General features: G+C 45.0%; 1 protein-coding gene across 1 annotated transcript in view; it reads right to left on the minus strand.

The window, feature by feature from the left end:
• LOC106574054 (protein Jumonji) overlaps positions 1-15,611 on the minus strand; it is a 181,484-nt gene that overhangs the window by 133,348 nt on the left and 32,525 nt on the right. Inside the window, exons 2-4 of the mRNA XM_045719244.1 lie at positions 11,098-11,227; positions 6,024-6,168; positions 3,503-3,675 (exon numbers count right to left, since the gene is read on the minus strand). Coding sequence (XP_045575200.1) covers positions 3,503-3,675; positions 6,024-6,168; positions 11,098-11,227 — 448 coding nt within the window. The remainder of the gene's footprint in view (positions 1-3,502; positions 3,676-6,023; positions 6,169-11,097; positions 11,228-15,611) is intronic.

Genomic DNA, 15,611 nt, shown 5'->3' on the forward strand with positions numbered 1-15,611 from the left:
GGATAATGTATGGATGGATGATGTGTGGTTGATGTATAGATGGATAATGTATGGATGGATGATGTGTGGTTGATGTATGATGTATGGTTGATGTATGGATGGATGATGTGTGGTTGCTGTATAGATGGATAATGGATGGATGGATGATGTGTGGTTGATGTATGGATGGATGATGTGTTGTTGATGTATGGATGGATGATGTGTTGTTGATGTATGGATGGATGATGTGTGGTTGATGTATAGATGGATAATGTATGGATGGATGATGTGTGGTTGATGTATGGATGGATGATGTGTGGTTGATGTATGGATGGATGATGTGTGGTTGATGTATGGATAGATGATGTGTGGTTGATGTATGGATGGATGATGTGTGGTTGATGTATAGATGGATAATGTATGGATGGATGATGTGTGGTTGATGTATGGATGGATGATGTGTGGTTGATGTATGGATGGATGATGTGTGGTTGATGTATAGAAGGATGATGTGTGGTTGATGTATAGATGGATGATATGTGGTTGATGTATAGATGGATAATGTATGGATGGATGATGTGTGGTTGATGTATAAATAGATAATGTATGGATGGATGATGCGTGGTTGATGTATAGATGAATGATGTGTGGTTGATGTATAGATGGATAATGTATGTATGGATGATGTGTGGTTGATGTATAGATGGATAATGGATGGATGGATGATGTGTGGTTGATGTATAGATGGATAATGTATGGATGGATGATGTGTGGTTGATGTATGGATGGATGATGTGTGGTTGATGTATGGATGGATAATGTATGGATGGATGATGTGTGGTTGATGTATGGATGGATGATGTGTGGTTGATGTATGGATGGATGATGTGTGGTTGATGTATAGATGGATAATGTATGGATGGATGATGTGTGGTTGATGTATGGATGGATGATGTGTGGTTGATGTATGGATGGATGATGTGTGGTTGATGTATAGATGGATAATATATGGATGGATGATGTGTGGTTGATGTATGGATGGATGATGTGTGGTTGATGTATGGATGGATAATGTATGGATGGAGGATGTGTGGTTGATGTATGGATGGATGATGTGTGGTTGATGTATAGATGGATAATGTATGGATGGATGATGTGTGGTTGATGTATGGATGGATAATGTATGGATGGATGATGTGTGGTTGATGCATGTTTCATGGTAGGCTGTATATACTGTATATAATAACACAACCAGTGTAACACTAGACCAATCAGCAGAGGTATCGATGATGACACCTGCATTGCTTGCTGTTTGGGGTTTTAGGCTGGGTTTCTATACAGCACTTTGAGATATCAGCTGATCTAAGAAGGGCTATATAAATACATTTGATTTGAATGTATTCTCTGATTTGGTATGTAAGTTTCAGTGTTTGTCTGGTTTGACTGGCTATTCCAACCCCTTCATCACTAGATGAATGAGATAAGCCACTGAGACATATTCAGGGCTGTCTGGAACCTGAAGCTGTCACTAACTGTTTCAGGGGGAAAACAGATTTGTGTTTGAGGTTGAGGTTGAGGTTAGGAGGATGCCAACCCACAGTATAATGGACTGTAATTCAGATCCACCCTGGGACTGGAGCCAGGCCAGACACTCTAAATACTAAGCCCAGTTACAGGCCACTTAAAGGGAACACCATCATAAAACCAGAACTGTGTCCCTAGTGGCACCCTATTCCCTACATAGTGCACTACTTACTGCGTTAGCCTATGACATTGAAGCATTACTTTCTCATGAGCTCATGTGTTCCGCATTCGACCAATAAGCTTACACGACAGGTTGCCAAGTCAGCCCACAACTAAAACTGTTGAACACGTGTACCATCCACGTCACAGCAGTATATGAGGGAACACACACACACACACACACACACACACACACACACACACACACACACACAGCACTTCAACACATAACTGAACTTTGCAATCCACATGTGTTCATTTGTGTAAAATGGGATTGGACATGAAAGTGCACAAAATGTCACACCTTGATCTGTTTTTCACCTGTCTTGTGCTTGTCTCCACCCCCCACCAGGTGTCTCCCATTTGTCCCCATTATCTCCTGTGTATTTATTGCTGCGTTTTCTGTTTGTCTGTTGCCAGTTCGTCTTGTCCTGTCAAGTCCTACCAGCGTGTTCCCTGTGTTTTCCTGTGCTCTAGTTTTTTGTTTCTCCTAGTCTTCCCAGTTCTGACATTTCTGCCTGTCCTGACCCTGATCCTGCCTGTTGTCCTGTACCTGTCCTGACCCTGATCATGCCTGTTGTCCTGTACCTGTCCTGACCCTGATCATGCCTGTTGTCCTGTACCTGTCCTGACCCTGATCCTGCCTGTTGTCCTGTACCTGTCCTGACCCTGATCCTGCCTGTTGTCCTGTACCTGTCCTGACCCTGGTCATGCCTGTTGTCCTGTACCTGTCCTGACCCTGATCATGCCTGTTGTCCTGTACCTGTCCTGACCCTGATCATGCCTGTTGTCCCGTACCTGTCCTGACCCTGATCATGCCTGTTGTCCTGTACCTGTCCTGACCCTGATCCTGCCTGTTGTCCTGTACCTGTCCTGACCCTGATCCTGCCTGTTGTCCTGTACCTGTCCTGACCCTGATCATGCCTGTTGTCCTGTACCTGTCCTGACCCCTGGTCATGCCTGTTGTCCTGTACCTGTGCTGACCCTGATCCTGCCTGTTGTCCTGTACCTGTCCTGACCCTGATCCTGCCTGTTGTCCTGTACCTGTGCTGACCCTGATCCTGCCTGTTGTCCTGTACCTGTCCTGACCCTGGTCCTGCCTGTTGTCCTGTACCTGTCCTGACCCTGGTCATGCCTGTTGTCCTGTACCTGTGCTGACCCTGATCCTGCCTGTTGTCCTGTACCTGTCCTGACCCTGATCCTGCCTGTTGTCCTGTACCTGTGCTGACCCTGATCCTGCCTGTTGTCCTGTACCTGTCCCGACCCTGATCCTGCCTGTTGTCCTGTACCTGTGCTGACCCTGATCCTGCCTGTTGTCCTGTACCTGTCCTGACCCTGGTCCTGCCTGTTGTCCTGTACCTGTCCTGACCCTGATCCTGCCTGTTGTCCTGTACCTGTCCTGACCCTGATCCTGCCTGTTGTCCTGTACCTGTCCTGACCCTGATCCTGCCTGTTGTCCTGTACCTGTCCTGACCCTGATCCTGCCTGTTGTCCTGTACCTGTCCTGACCCTGATCCTGCCTGTTGTCCTGTACCTGTCTGACTCTGATTTGGATTAGGACTCTTGCCTGTCTTGACTTACATTTCCCCTGCTCCTTGTTCTATAATAAACTCTGAGACTCGTACTATCCGTCTCCTGTATCTGGGTGTTAGTCTGAGCCGCGATACAGAAGCCCTTTATACTGTGGTAGGTCTCCCTTGTAAAAGAGGTATTCTGACCTCTATGGAACTTCCTGGATAAGTCAAAGTTCCATAAAAACTAAAGGTTGCAGGCCACTCACCTCGTAAACAGAGGAAGGTGAGGAAGTCCTCGGTCTTGGGCTTGCGTCTGGTGAGGTCGCTGAGGGGAGAGGTGGGGCTGGGGGGCAAGAGGGTCTCAGACAGCTTGACCGGCGTGGCACTGGGGGAGCTGGGCTGAGACTGGGCAAACTTCCTTTGAGCCTGCAGCCGTGGTCTGGCAAGGGAGAGAAGAGACATTTTTACATTTACATTCTATGGGCCCTGGTAGTAAACTAGTGCACTGAATAGGGAATAGGGTGTCATTTGGGACTCAGGTTAAGAAAAGATGAGACAGATATCAATATTACCCGGTTACAAATATCCAATTGATTCATTGAGCCAATAAATGGAAGTAATTAGAATATCCCTGCCTTCAGTTGATAAGCTCTCTCTCTCTTCAGTTGATAAGCTCTCTCTCTCTTCAGTTGATAAGCTCTCTCTCTCTTCAGTTGATAAGCTAGCTCTCTCTTCAGTTGATAAGCTCTCTCTCTTCAGTTGATAAGCTCTCTCTCTTCAGTTGATAAGCTCGCTCTCTCTCTCTTCAGTTGATAAGCTCTCTCTCTCTCTCTTCAGTTGATAAGCTCTCTCTCTCTCTCTTCAGTTGATAAGCTCTCGCTCTCTCTTCAGTTGATAAGCTCTCGCTCTCTCTTCAGTTGATAAGCTCTCTCTCTGTCTTCAGTTGATAAGCTCTCTCTCATCAGTTGATAAGCTCGCTCTCTCTTCAGTAGATACGCTCGCTCTCTCTTCAGTAGATAAGCTCGCGCTCTCTTCAGTTGATAAGCTCTCTCTCTCTCTTCAGCTGATAAGCTCTCTCTCTTTTCAGGTGATAAGCTCTCTCTCTCTCTTCAAATGATAAGCTCTCTCTCTCTCTTCAGTTGATAAGCTCTCTCTCTCTCTCTCTTCAGTTGATAAGCTCTCTCTCTCTCTTCAGTTGATAAGCTCTCTCTCTCTTCAGTTGATAAGCTCTCTCTCTCTCTCTTCAGTTGACTAACCGGTGTCTGTATGTAGCCTCGCTACTTTTATAGCCTTGCTACTGTATATAGCCTGTCTTTTTACTGTTGTTTTATTTCTTTACTTACCTATTGTTCACCTAATACCTTTTTTGCACTATTGGTTAGAGCCTGTAAGTAAGCATTTCACTGTAAGGTCTACACCTGTTGTATTCGGCGCACGTGACAAATAAACTTTGATTTGATAAGCTCTCTCTCTCTCTCCCTTCAGTAGATAAGCTCGCTCTCTCTTCAGTTGATAAGCTCGCTCTCTCTTCAGTTGATAAGCTCTCTCTCCCTTCAGTTGATAAGCTCGCTCTCTCTTCAGTTGATAAGCTCGCGCTCTCTTCAGTTGATAAGCTCTCTCTCTCTCTTCAGTTGATAAGCTCTCTCTCTCTTTCTTCAGTTGATAATCTCTCGCTCTCTCTCTCTTCAGTTGATAAGCTCTCTCTCTCTTCAGTTGATAAGCTCTCTCTCTTCAGTTGATAAGCTCTCTCTCTCTCTCTTCAGTTGATAAGCTCTCTCTCTCTCTTCAGTTGATAAGCTCTCTCTCTCTCTTCAGTTGATAAGCTCGCTCTCTCTCTCTTCAGTTGATAAGCTCGCTCTCTCTCTCTTCAGTTGATAAGCTCTCTCTCTCTCTTCAGTTGATAAGCTCTCTCTCTCTCTTCAGTTGATAAGCTCTCTCTCTCTCTCTTCAGTTGATAAGCTCTCTCTCTCTCTCCAGTTGATAAGCTCTCTCTCTCTCTTCAGTTGATAAGCTCTCTCTCTCTCTTCAGTTGATAAGCTCGCTCTCTCTCTCTTCAGTTGATAAGCTCGCTCTCTCTCTCTTCAGTTGATAAGCTCTCTCTCTGTCTTCAGTTGATAAGCTCTCTCTCTGTGAGCTCAGCATCTCCTTCCTGACTAAATTAGGTCAATACTACCCCCAGAGCTCTGGTCAAAAGTAGTGCACTATGCAGGGAATAGGGTGCCATTTGAAACACAGACACTGTCTTTTGGTGGGCTTTGTTTTCAGCACCACAGAAACACAGACTGTCACAAACACTGCCTGTTCTTTTAGATGTTTTTGAATATGATAAAAACAGTTGTAAAAAATCTTTGGTAGTTGTTTTATTAGATCTAGACTTGGCAGAGTGGAGCAACAGGACAGTTGGCTGTCACACAGCCCGGTCTGATTGGCTGCCAATAGGAGACAGCCGGTGGACAGCAGGAGGACACTACACAACGTCCCTTCTTACCAGCCCCTCCCTGGTCCAAACAGTAACACAGTACCCGAACCACAACAGTCCAATCCTCCTGTTCTCGTACACACTCAGATCACAACACTATAACATGTTGCTGTTCTGAGTAAAACAAGCTTTTATTTTGGGTTCTGATAGGGTAAGACTGTTGAACTAAGCTTATGAGGCATTTATAACTTATATTATTCAAGAATCAATAAATATATATCATTCATGTAAGGCCAAATATATATGTACCAATCCCAGATTGCCCCTTTAACACAGTATAACCACATTGTAATACAGGGAGGGGTCACCTCTTTCTGACTGGATCGTCCCCTGAATACTCGCTGCTGCCGTCGTTGCTTTGAGACGAGCAGCGTGAGCACTCAGCTTTACCGTTGACTGCCAGTATCCCTGCCTTTTGTCCTGACCGGCAGCCATGGCTGTGTGGGAAAGAGCCTGTTGGTCAGGGAGAGGGACATCAATTACAATCAACACTAACTCACATTTCAAAGGTGCAAAATCAAATTTGTTTTTAAAAGAGAAAGTAGGAAAGTGTCAGGGGTGGGATTCAATCCCATGTCGCGCACGGCCCTTTCACTTTTTAACGATGCAAAGTTATATTCCATGACACAAAAGCATTATCCCAAACCATCAAGCAATCTGGCTTGGCAAGAAAACAGCCTTTCAACATTCTCAAATGTGTTTCTGTTCATTCTAAACAGACAGATGGTGTTACTGAATGTGATTATGGTTTAACATCTTTTTATCAGTACCAATACCAATTAAACATTTCTGATATACTTTTTAAGCACTTGTTTGCTATACTTGGCTGATGCATTTACTACTGTAATAATACTGTCTACAGCCAGAAAACTATCCAAGTTGAACAAAACCAAAAGCCCTGTCATTGTTCACCCTTCTTCTAAGTCAGGGGTGGGCAAACTTTTTGGCCCAAGGGCCACATCGGGATTTTGAAATTCAACGGAGGGACGCATTTTTTGGGGGACCAATTGTTTGTTAAAATCAATTTGCGGGGGCCTCCCAAGTCTAAGGCATCACTACAGACCGGGTTCTATCCCAGGCTGGTCGTGACTGGGAGACCCATGAGGCGGCGCACAATTGGCCCAGCATCGTCCGGGTTAGGAGAGGGTTTGGCAGGCCGAGATTTCCTTGTACCATCGCGCTCTAGCGACTCCTGTGGCGGGCCGGACGCATGCAGGCTGACACAGTCGCCAGGTGTACGGTGTTTCCTCTGACACATTGGTGCGGCTGGCTTCCGGGTTAAGCAGGCATTGTGTCAAGAAGCAGTGCGGCTTGGTTGGGTTGTGTTTTGGAGGACGCACGGCTCTCAACCTTTGCCTCTCCCGAGTCCGTATGGGAGTTGCAGCGATGGGACAAGACTGTAACTACCACACTGGACACAATGAAATTGTGGAGAAAAAAGGGGGCCGGATTGAAGTGCCCGTGCGGGCCGTAATTTGCCCCCCCCTTGTTCTAAATTGTTGAACGTTGTTCATCGTTGTTGAGGACATAAATACATGCAGCGAGCACAGAAACAGAAGTCGGCAGTCGGTGTTGCTGTACTTGGGTCTGCTCAAAGTGGCTGTGTCCCAAATGGCACCCTATTCCATATTTAGTGCAAGGCCAATATGTCTCTGGTAAAAAGTAGCGCTCTATATAGGGCATAGGGTGCCATTTGTCAGGGAATGGCTCGTTCCTGTACCAGAACACCAGGTACAGCTGGTGATTTGCCTGCGGTCCCATTGATAATGAACTGAGGGACACTGAGCTGAATGTTAGAGCGTTGCAATGCTGTAAGATTGACAATCAGACTGATTCTGTCTGTCTGTGTGCATTGTGTGTGTGTGTGTGTGTGTGTGTGTGTGTGTGTGTGTGTGCCTATGCGTGCATGCGTGCCTGTGTGTGTGTGTGCGTGTGTCTCTCTCTGCATGTGTGTGTGTGTGCACGTGCCAGTGTATGTTTGTGTGTGTGCGCAAGCTCTGCGTGTATGTGTCTCTCTCTGCGCTGTGTGTGTGTGTGTGTGTGTGTGTGTGTGTGTGTGTGTGCGTGCGTGCGTGTGTGTGTACATGTGTGTGTACATGTGTGTACATGTGTGTGTAGGAGAGCCCATTAGAGAGAAATTAATCAGACAGGAAGTCCACAGTAAAAGCCACAGAAGGGGGCATTATCCAATACATAATGTACTTTACTAACAGATAGTCACTGTAATCATGGCAGAATTATAATATTCCTAATGGCCCATTGAACTGTCTAGAGAAATAAGCCAACTGAAATTAGCACGGCACTAGTGTAACACTGGCAATGGGAATCTTGCATAGCTTTTGTCCAGAGGATGATTAATGTTTGCATGCTGGTAGTGACTGAGATTTAGTGTTCATCAGCTTATTATGTCTGACAGTATGTTGACTATGTTTGATGTATATTTTTATTTAACCTTTATTTAACCTTTATTTAACTAGGCAAGTCAGTTAAGAACAAATTCTTATTTACAATGACGGCCTACCCTGGTGAAAACCCGGACGACACTGTGCGCCGCCCTATGGGATTCCCAATCACGGCCGGTTGTGATACAGCCTGGATTCGAACCAGGGTGTCTGTAGTGAAGCCTCAAATATTATTCTATCTGTGGTGTAAAGAAGCATGCTTCTGAGGCACAGTCGATGGTGCTCTGGGCTTCAGGCCAGAAGGTTGAGGGTTCAAGCTGTACTCCCCTGCCTGTTTCATTTCATTGGTGTTACTGTACAAATGACTGGCATAATCAATCATTCAAATGTATTTATGAAGCCCTTTTTTACATCAGCAGATGTCACAAAGTGCTTATACAGAAACCCAGTCTTAAACCCCAAACAGCAAGCAATGCAGGTGTAGAAGCACGGTGGCTAGGAAAAACTCCCTAGAAAGGCAGGAACCTAGGAAGAAACCTAGAGAGGAACCAGGGTCTGAGGGGAGGCCAGTCCTCTTCTGGCTGTGCCGGGCGGAGATTAGAAGAGTACAAGTGGATGAGTACAAATGAATAGGGAAAAGGAGGAAGTGATTTGTACAGAAATCTAATCTAATCTAGTCTGCTTTGAGAATTAATCTGAAACATTTGCACTTTTTGAGAATTCAAAAAATCTATATTTTAGATATTAGATATTTGTGTGAAAATAGGATATCTTCTGTGCAGGAATTCCATGCATTGCCTCTTAGCGGTGTTAAGTGCAGAGAAACACGTTAAACCCAGAGATAATAATAGCCTCCTCCATGCATAGGGAGAATCCTGCTGAGGTTCAGAAGTGGCCTGGAGTGGCACCGTGGAGAGGCTGAGCACAGCACTTCCATATCCTGACTCAAATGCCAATCAGTCACAAACATCAGAAGAGAGCCTGAACAGAAAGTGAACAAAGAGAAAAAGAGGGTGCATGCATCCCAAATGGCACACTATTCACTACATAGTGCACTACTTTGGACCAAGGCCCCTAGGGAAAAGGACCTAAATAGGGAAAAGGGTGCCATTTGGGATGCATACAGGGAAAAGAGGAATTCCCCTCCCAACTTGTCACTGTGGGTAAACAGCCAGAGAAGACATGTTACTGTAGAGAAGAGAAGCCAAAATGGAAGCATCTACTTGTGTATGCAGCGTTCACTTCCTGCTCCATTTGTGTTATTCCCAGATGAGTGTATCTTATCTTTAGAGCCTGTCTGAATAGCATGATGCTTTTCCTACTGTTAGTTTGTGTCTAGGTGTGCATTCCAAACGGCACCCTGTTCCTGTTATAGTGAACCAGGACTCTACGGGTAGTGGTCAAAAGTAGTGCACTACATATGGGGAATAGGTTTCCATTTGAGATGCATCCTAAGCGTTTAGAGCCTGTCTGACTCTGAATGCGTTGGTGTTTGGTTAGAAAGGCTGAATCATTTCATCTTCGCTTTCGCATAAAACAGTCTAAAGCCTTTCTCCTGCCAGCTCAGAATACTCTATATCCATCCATCTGTGGTGTTGACCTGGATAGGCCAGGCCATCTGGTGTTTATCTGGATAGGCCAGGCCATCTGGTGTTTATCTGGATAGGCCAGGTCATCTGGTGTTTATCTGGATAGGCCAGGCCATCTGGTGTTTATCTGGATAGGCCAGGTCATCTGGTGTTTATCTGGATAGGCCAGGTCATCTGGTGTTTATCTGGATAGGCCAGGTCATCTGGTGTTTATCTGGATAGGGCAGGTCCTGTGGTGTTTATCTGGATAGGCCAGGTCATCTGGTGTTTATCTGGATAGGCCAGGCCATCTGGTGTTTATCTGGATAGGCCAGGTCCTGTGGTGTTTATCTGGATAGGCCAGGTCCTGTGGTGTTTATCTGGATAGGCCAGGTCCTGTGGTGTTTATCTGGATAGGCCAGGTCCTGAGGTGTTCATCTGGATAGGCCAGGTCCTGTGGTGTTTATCTGGATAGGCCAGGTCCAGAGGTTTTTATCTGGATAGGCCAGGACCTGTGGTGTTTATCTGGATAGGCCAGGTCCTGAGGTGTTTATCTGGATAGGCCAGGTCCTGTGGTGTTTATCTGGATAGGCCAGGTCCTGAGGTGTTTATCTGGATAGGCCAGGTCCTGAGGTGTTTATCTGGATAGGCCAGGTCCTGAGGTGTTTATCTGGATAGGCCAGGTCATCTGGTGTTTATCTGGATAGGCCAGGTCCTGTGGTGTTTATCTGGATAGGCCAGGTCCTGTGGTGTTTATCTGGATAGGCCAGGTCCTGTGGTGTTTATCTGGGTAGGCCAGGTCCTGTGGTGTTTATCTGGATAGGCCAGGTCCTGTGGTGTTTATCTGGATAGGCCAGGTCCTGTGGTGTTTATCTGGATAGGCCAGGTCCTGTGGTGTTTATCTGGATAGGCCAGGTCCTGAGGTGTTTATCTGGATAGGCCAGGTTGGAAAACTATAATATTGTACTGTATGAACAGGGGGCTATTTCACAAGGAGGTATATCATGGTATTTGTGAATACCAAAATGAACCTATTCTTTCTCACTTCTTATGGTAAGAAATTCTAGCCTCATGAAACCAGACTAAGCGCTGCACTCACGTTTCGTTAAGTGAAACAGAATTTGATCTCACGAGGTCTTGCTGGCTTGATGTGGCTAAAGAAACTAACTGTGCTGGAGAACCATTTAGTAACAAGTATGCTGTGGATGTGGTAGAAAGAGAAACGGTCAACACAATTGTCATTTCTAAGGCAATGCAGGCTATTGTTGAAGGCCCACTGACAATGGCTTCCTCCCAAATGGAACCCTATTCTCCAATAGGGCTCTGGTCAAAAGTAGTGCACTACATAGGGAATAGGGTGCCATTTGGGATGTAGCCATTGTGACAATAACAGCTACAGGCGAGAGACTCACCGTTGATGTTTCCTGTGCCGAGGCCATCTGTCACCTTGTTCCTCTGGGTGTTCTTAAACTCCTTCAGAGAAAGGTAGAGCACCTTCCTCACCTCGCGTTCCTCTAACCACGGGATACCATCACTGTCGTCCTGAGAAAGGAAGGGGGACACTCAGGGTTAGCGATGTCCGCTTACTGTAGCAAACGCCAAGGGCTCAGAGAGGGAAGAACATCATAACTGTTTTCACAACTTGTATCTGTCCCAAACTGGCACCCTATTCCTTATATAGTGCACTACTTATCCCCATAGGCCCTGGTCTAAGGTAGTGCACTATATAGGGAATAGGGCGCCATATTGGGCTGAAACCTTTTACATTCAGTGAATGGAACTGATGTCTTCTGACAGTGAGATGGGAAAAACAATGTTCTGCAGTGTTTAGGGCCAAAACACACACACACACACACACACACACACACACACACACACACACACACACACACACACACACACACACACACACACACACACACACACACACACACACAGCAGCTGGGCCAGGTAAGAGCCAACAATTAGTCATATAATATAATGGTTTCATTTGTCCCTTTCAAAGTAAGTCCTGCAGGCTCTAGTTTTATCTGATCTTGATTATTGTCCATTCGTGTGGTCAAGTGCTGCTAGGAAAGACCTAGTTAAGCTGCAGCTGCCCAGAACAGAGCGGCACGTCTTGCTCTTCACTGTAATCTGAGGGATAATATCCATACTATGCATGTCAGTCTCTCTTGGTTAAGAGTTGAAGAGACTGAATGCATCAATTCTTCTTTTTCTAAGAAACATTCATTTGTTGAAAATGACAAATTGTTTGCATAGTCAACTTAGACACAGCTCTGACACACACACTTTTCCCACCAGAAGCACAGGGTTAAAGTCCCCAAATCCAGAACACGTTCAAGAAAGTGTACAGTATTATATAGAGCCATGATTACATCCATTCCATCTCATATTGCTCAAATAAACAGCAAACCTGGTTTCATAAAACTGATAAAGCAACACCTCACAACACCTCTATTGATATGTGACATTTTAAATGTATGTAGTTCTGTCCTTGTCTATTAATGTTCTGTATTATGTTTCATGTTCTGTGTGGACCCCAGGAAGAGGAGCTGCTGCTTTCTCAACAGCTAATAGGGATCCTAATAAAATACAAAATACCAATACCTGTCACCTTGAGCTGAGCCTGTCCTACACAGAGTCCCTTTCAGTTGTTGGCGTGCGTCCCAAACGTCAGGCTATTCCCTATATAGTGCACTACTTTTTTACCAAAGCTCTTTGGACCTTGGTCAAAAGTAGTGCACTATGTAGGGAATAGGCTACTATTTGGAACACAACCTTGCTCCACACATCTCCTCCCTTCGGACCTTAGATGTGGAAATTACCCAGAGAGCTTTTCAGGAACAAAGCATTGAAGCAATACCCTGGGTAAGATGTATGGCAGGCAGTCGGGCAGCCTCCCTGTGTGTGACTACAGAGCTGGGCTATGTCCAAAATGGAACCCTGTTCCCTATATAGGGCCACTACTGACCCATAAGGCTCTGGTCAAAAGTAGTGCACTTAAATGGTAATAGGGTAACATTTGGGATGTAGTATCCCTCGTCTGTTTGTTCTATAAATCACAGGCTTTCATCTCTCAGCCTGCGTCCCAAATCACACCCAGGGCTCTGGTCAAAAGTAGTGCACTATGTAGGGAATAGGATTCCATTTGGGATGCACTGACTCAGACAGACACAGTTTGAAATAGTATTTGTTCAGCTGGAGAGCACCTGGCTGAAATGTCTAAGACACATCAAATCAAAGAGACTGGACATAGCTGTTCAAAAGGAAAACAAGGAACCAAACTGAACGTGGGGTTTTCTCTCTCTCTCAACTAGTCAACGTTCATCTAGGTACTGACAAAATGGAAATGAACCCAGAACCACATGTACAGTAATGCATGCATCATATAGACTAATGTGTCCTTCGGCCGTGTGTCGGTCTTCACACTCAAGTCCCTTCACCACAGTAGTAAGTCTAACTAGGCACGAGTCAAGGCCAGACAGTCTATACTGTATAACATGTACAAAGAGAGAGTCATTACAAACACTTGATATGAAAATGCTGTTGAACTTGAAATCATCTGTTAGAGAGTTAGCCGCAGGGTACGTGCCAGAGAGGGTTTCCAACAGGCTGAATTGTGTTATTATTGCACACACTGCCTGTCGGTGAACTGTAGTGGCCGTATCCCAAATCGCACCCTATTCCCTATATAAGACACTACTGTTGACCAGGGACAATAGAGCTCTCTGGCTGCCATTTGGGACGCAAGCCATAGTGTTTGAACAGCATACATTCCTCCCCCAGAAGCTGTTCCTGTGTGGATCTCCCCTCTTCCTGTTCCACATATGTAGACTATTCCAGCTGAACTGCGTGACCCACATCTCTACACACACACACACACCGACATGCACGCACATTCACACAAACAGACGTACACACACGCAGTCGCACACACACACGGACAGACGCGGCACACACACACACACACACTCACACCAAACACGGACGCACACATTCACAGGGAAAATCCCACTTAGCACTGTGTCTAAAAATTCCTTTCACGTTTACTGTAGCAGTGCTGCTGCAGTGAAGGAGTTTCTTGGAGTGAAGGAGCCGCGCCGCGACGACCATGAATCAGAGTCACACACACACACCCACACACAGACACACAACCACACACACACACACACACACACACACACACACACACACACACACACACACACACACACACACACACACACACACACACACACACACACACACACAGCGCTAATAAAAACCCTTCTGGCCTTTAGCCAATAGGTCAAGTTCTTCCCAACACAGAGAGATAATAGCAGCCTACTGAATGTCACAGCAGAAATGAGTGGCTTACCAGGAGCTTCTTCAGGATTTTCTCTTATAAGAGTGGGAGCGATCAAGATTGCATTGTGTTTTTTAGGCTATCTTCACATGTACAGTGCTGTGTAGACGTGTGTTTTAGCGTCTGCTAAATGGGATACATTATACCTTGTTTTCTCCCAAAGCGCTCTTATAAGAGTGAGACATCAAGTCATGTGATCTCAACCTGGTCTCAGAGCATTTCGTATTATTCTGTACGTAAATCAGAGACACTCCATTTAGTATGACACGTTAAGTTTCGTATGGTATGTATTAATTTGTGGATGACCATTACATATTCGTATGATACTGAATGTTACGAATTTGGAAAATGTACAATGTTACAAATTTTCAAAACGTATGGTATGTTACGAATTCTGGCTAGGTGGCTAACGTTCTCTAGGCTCAGGGTTAGGGTTAAGTTTAGGAGTTAGGTTAAAGGGTTAAGTTTAGGGGAAGGGTTAGCTAACATGCTAAGTAGTTGCAAAATAGTTAAAAAAGTAGTAAGTAGTTGAAAAGTTGCAATTTAGCTAAAATGCTAAAGTTGTCCATGATGAGATTCGAACTCGCAACATTTGGGTTGCTAGACGTTCTCGTTATACGCCCACCCAACCACCTTACTTTTGTTTTTGCCTTAATCTGTCTTATGTAACCATACCAATCGTAATATTTAATACAAATGCAGTGTCCCGGATTTACATTTTATTATGTTACGTTTAGTCTATGACACCAGGCAGGTAATCTTCACACTTACAATACTGTGTCTGTGTAATAATAATTTAAAAAATGTTAAGCGCTTTTCACGACGCCCTTAGTCACTTTACATACACAACAAAATCAGCAGGATAAAATATAAGTAAGTATATAGAAGTACACTAAACATGATGACAGACTAACCAGGGAGAACACTAAACATGATGACAGACTAACCAGGGAGAGCACTAAACATGATGACAGACTAACCAGGGAGAACACTAAACATGATGACAGACTGACCAGGGAGAACACTAAACATGATGACAGACTAACCAGGGAGAACACTAAACATGATGACAGACTGACCAGGGAGAACACTAAACATGAAGACAGACTAACCAGGGAGAACACTAAACATGATGACAGACTAACCAGGGAGAACACTAAACATGATGACAGACTAACCAGGGAGAACACTAAACATGATGACAGACTGACCAGGGAGAACACTAAACAAGATGACAGACTAACCAGGGAGAACACTAAACATGATGACAGACTAACCAGGGAGAACACTAAACATGATGACAGACTGACCAGGGAGAACACTAAACATGATGACAGACTAACCAGGGAGAACACTAAACATGATGACAGACTGACCAGGGAGAACACTAAACATGATGACAGACTAACCAGGGAGAACACTAAACATGATGACAGACTAACCAGGGAGAACACTAAACATGATGACAGACTGACCAGGGAGAACACTAAACATGATGACAGACTAACCAGGGAGAACACTAAACATGATGACAGACTAACCAGGGAGAACACTAAACATGATGACAGACTGACCAGG

This window comes from Salmo salar, chromosome ssa05, assembly GCF_905237065.1.
Source record: "Salmo salar chromosome ssa05, Ssal_v3.1, whole genome shotgun sequence".
In the NCBI taxonomy this organism is placed as follows: Eukaryota; Metazoa; Chordata; class Actinopteri; order Salmoniformes; family Salmonidae; genus Salmo; species Salmo salar.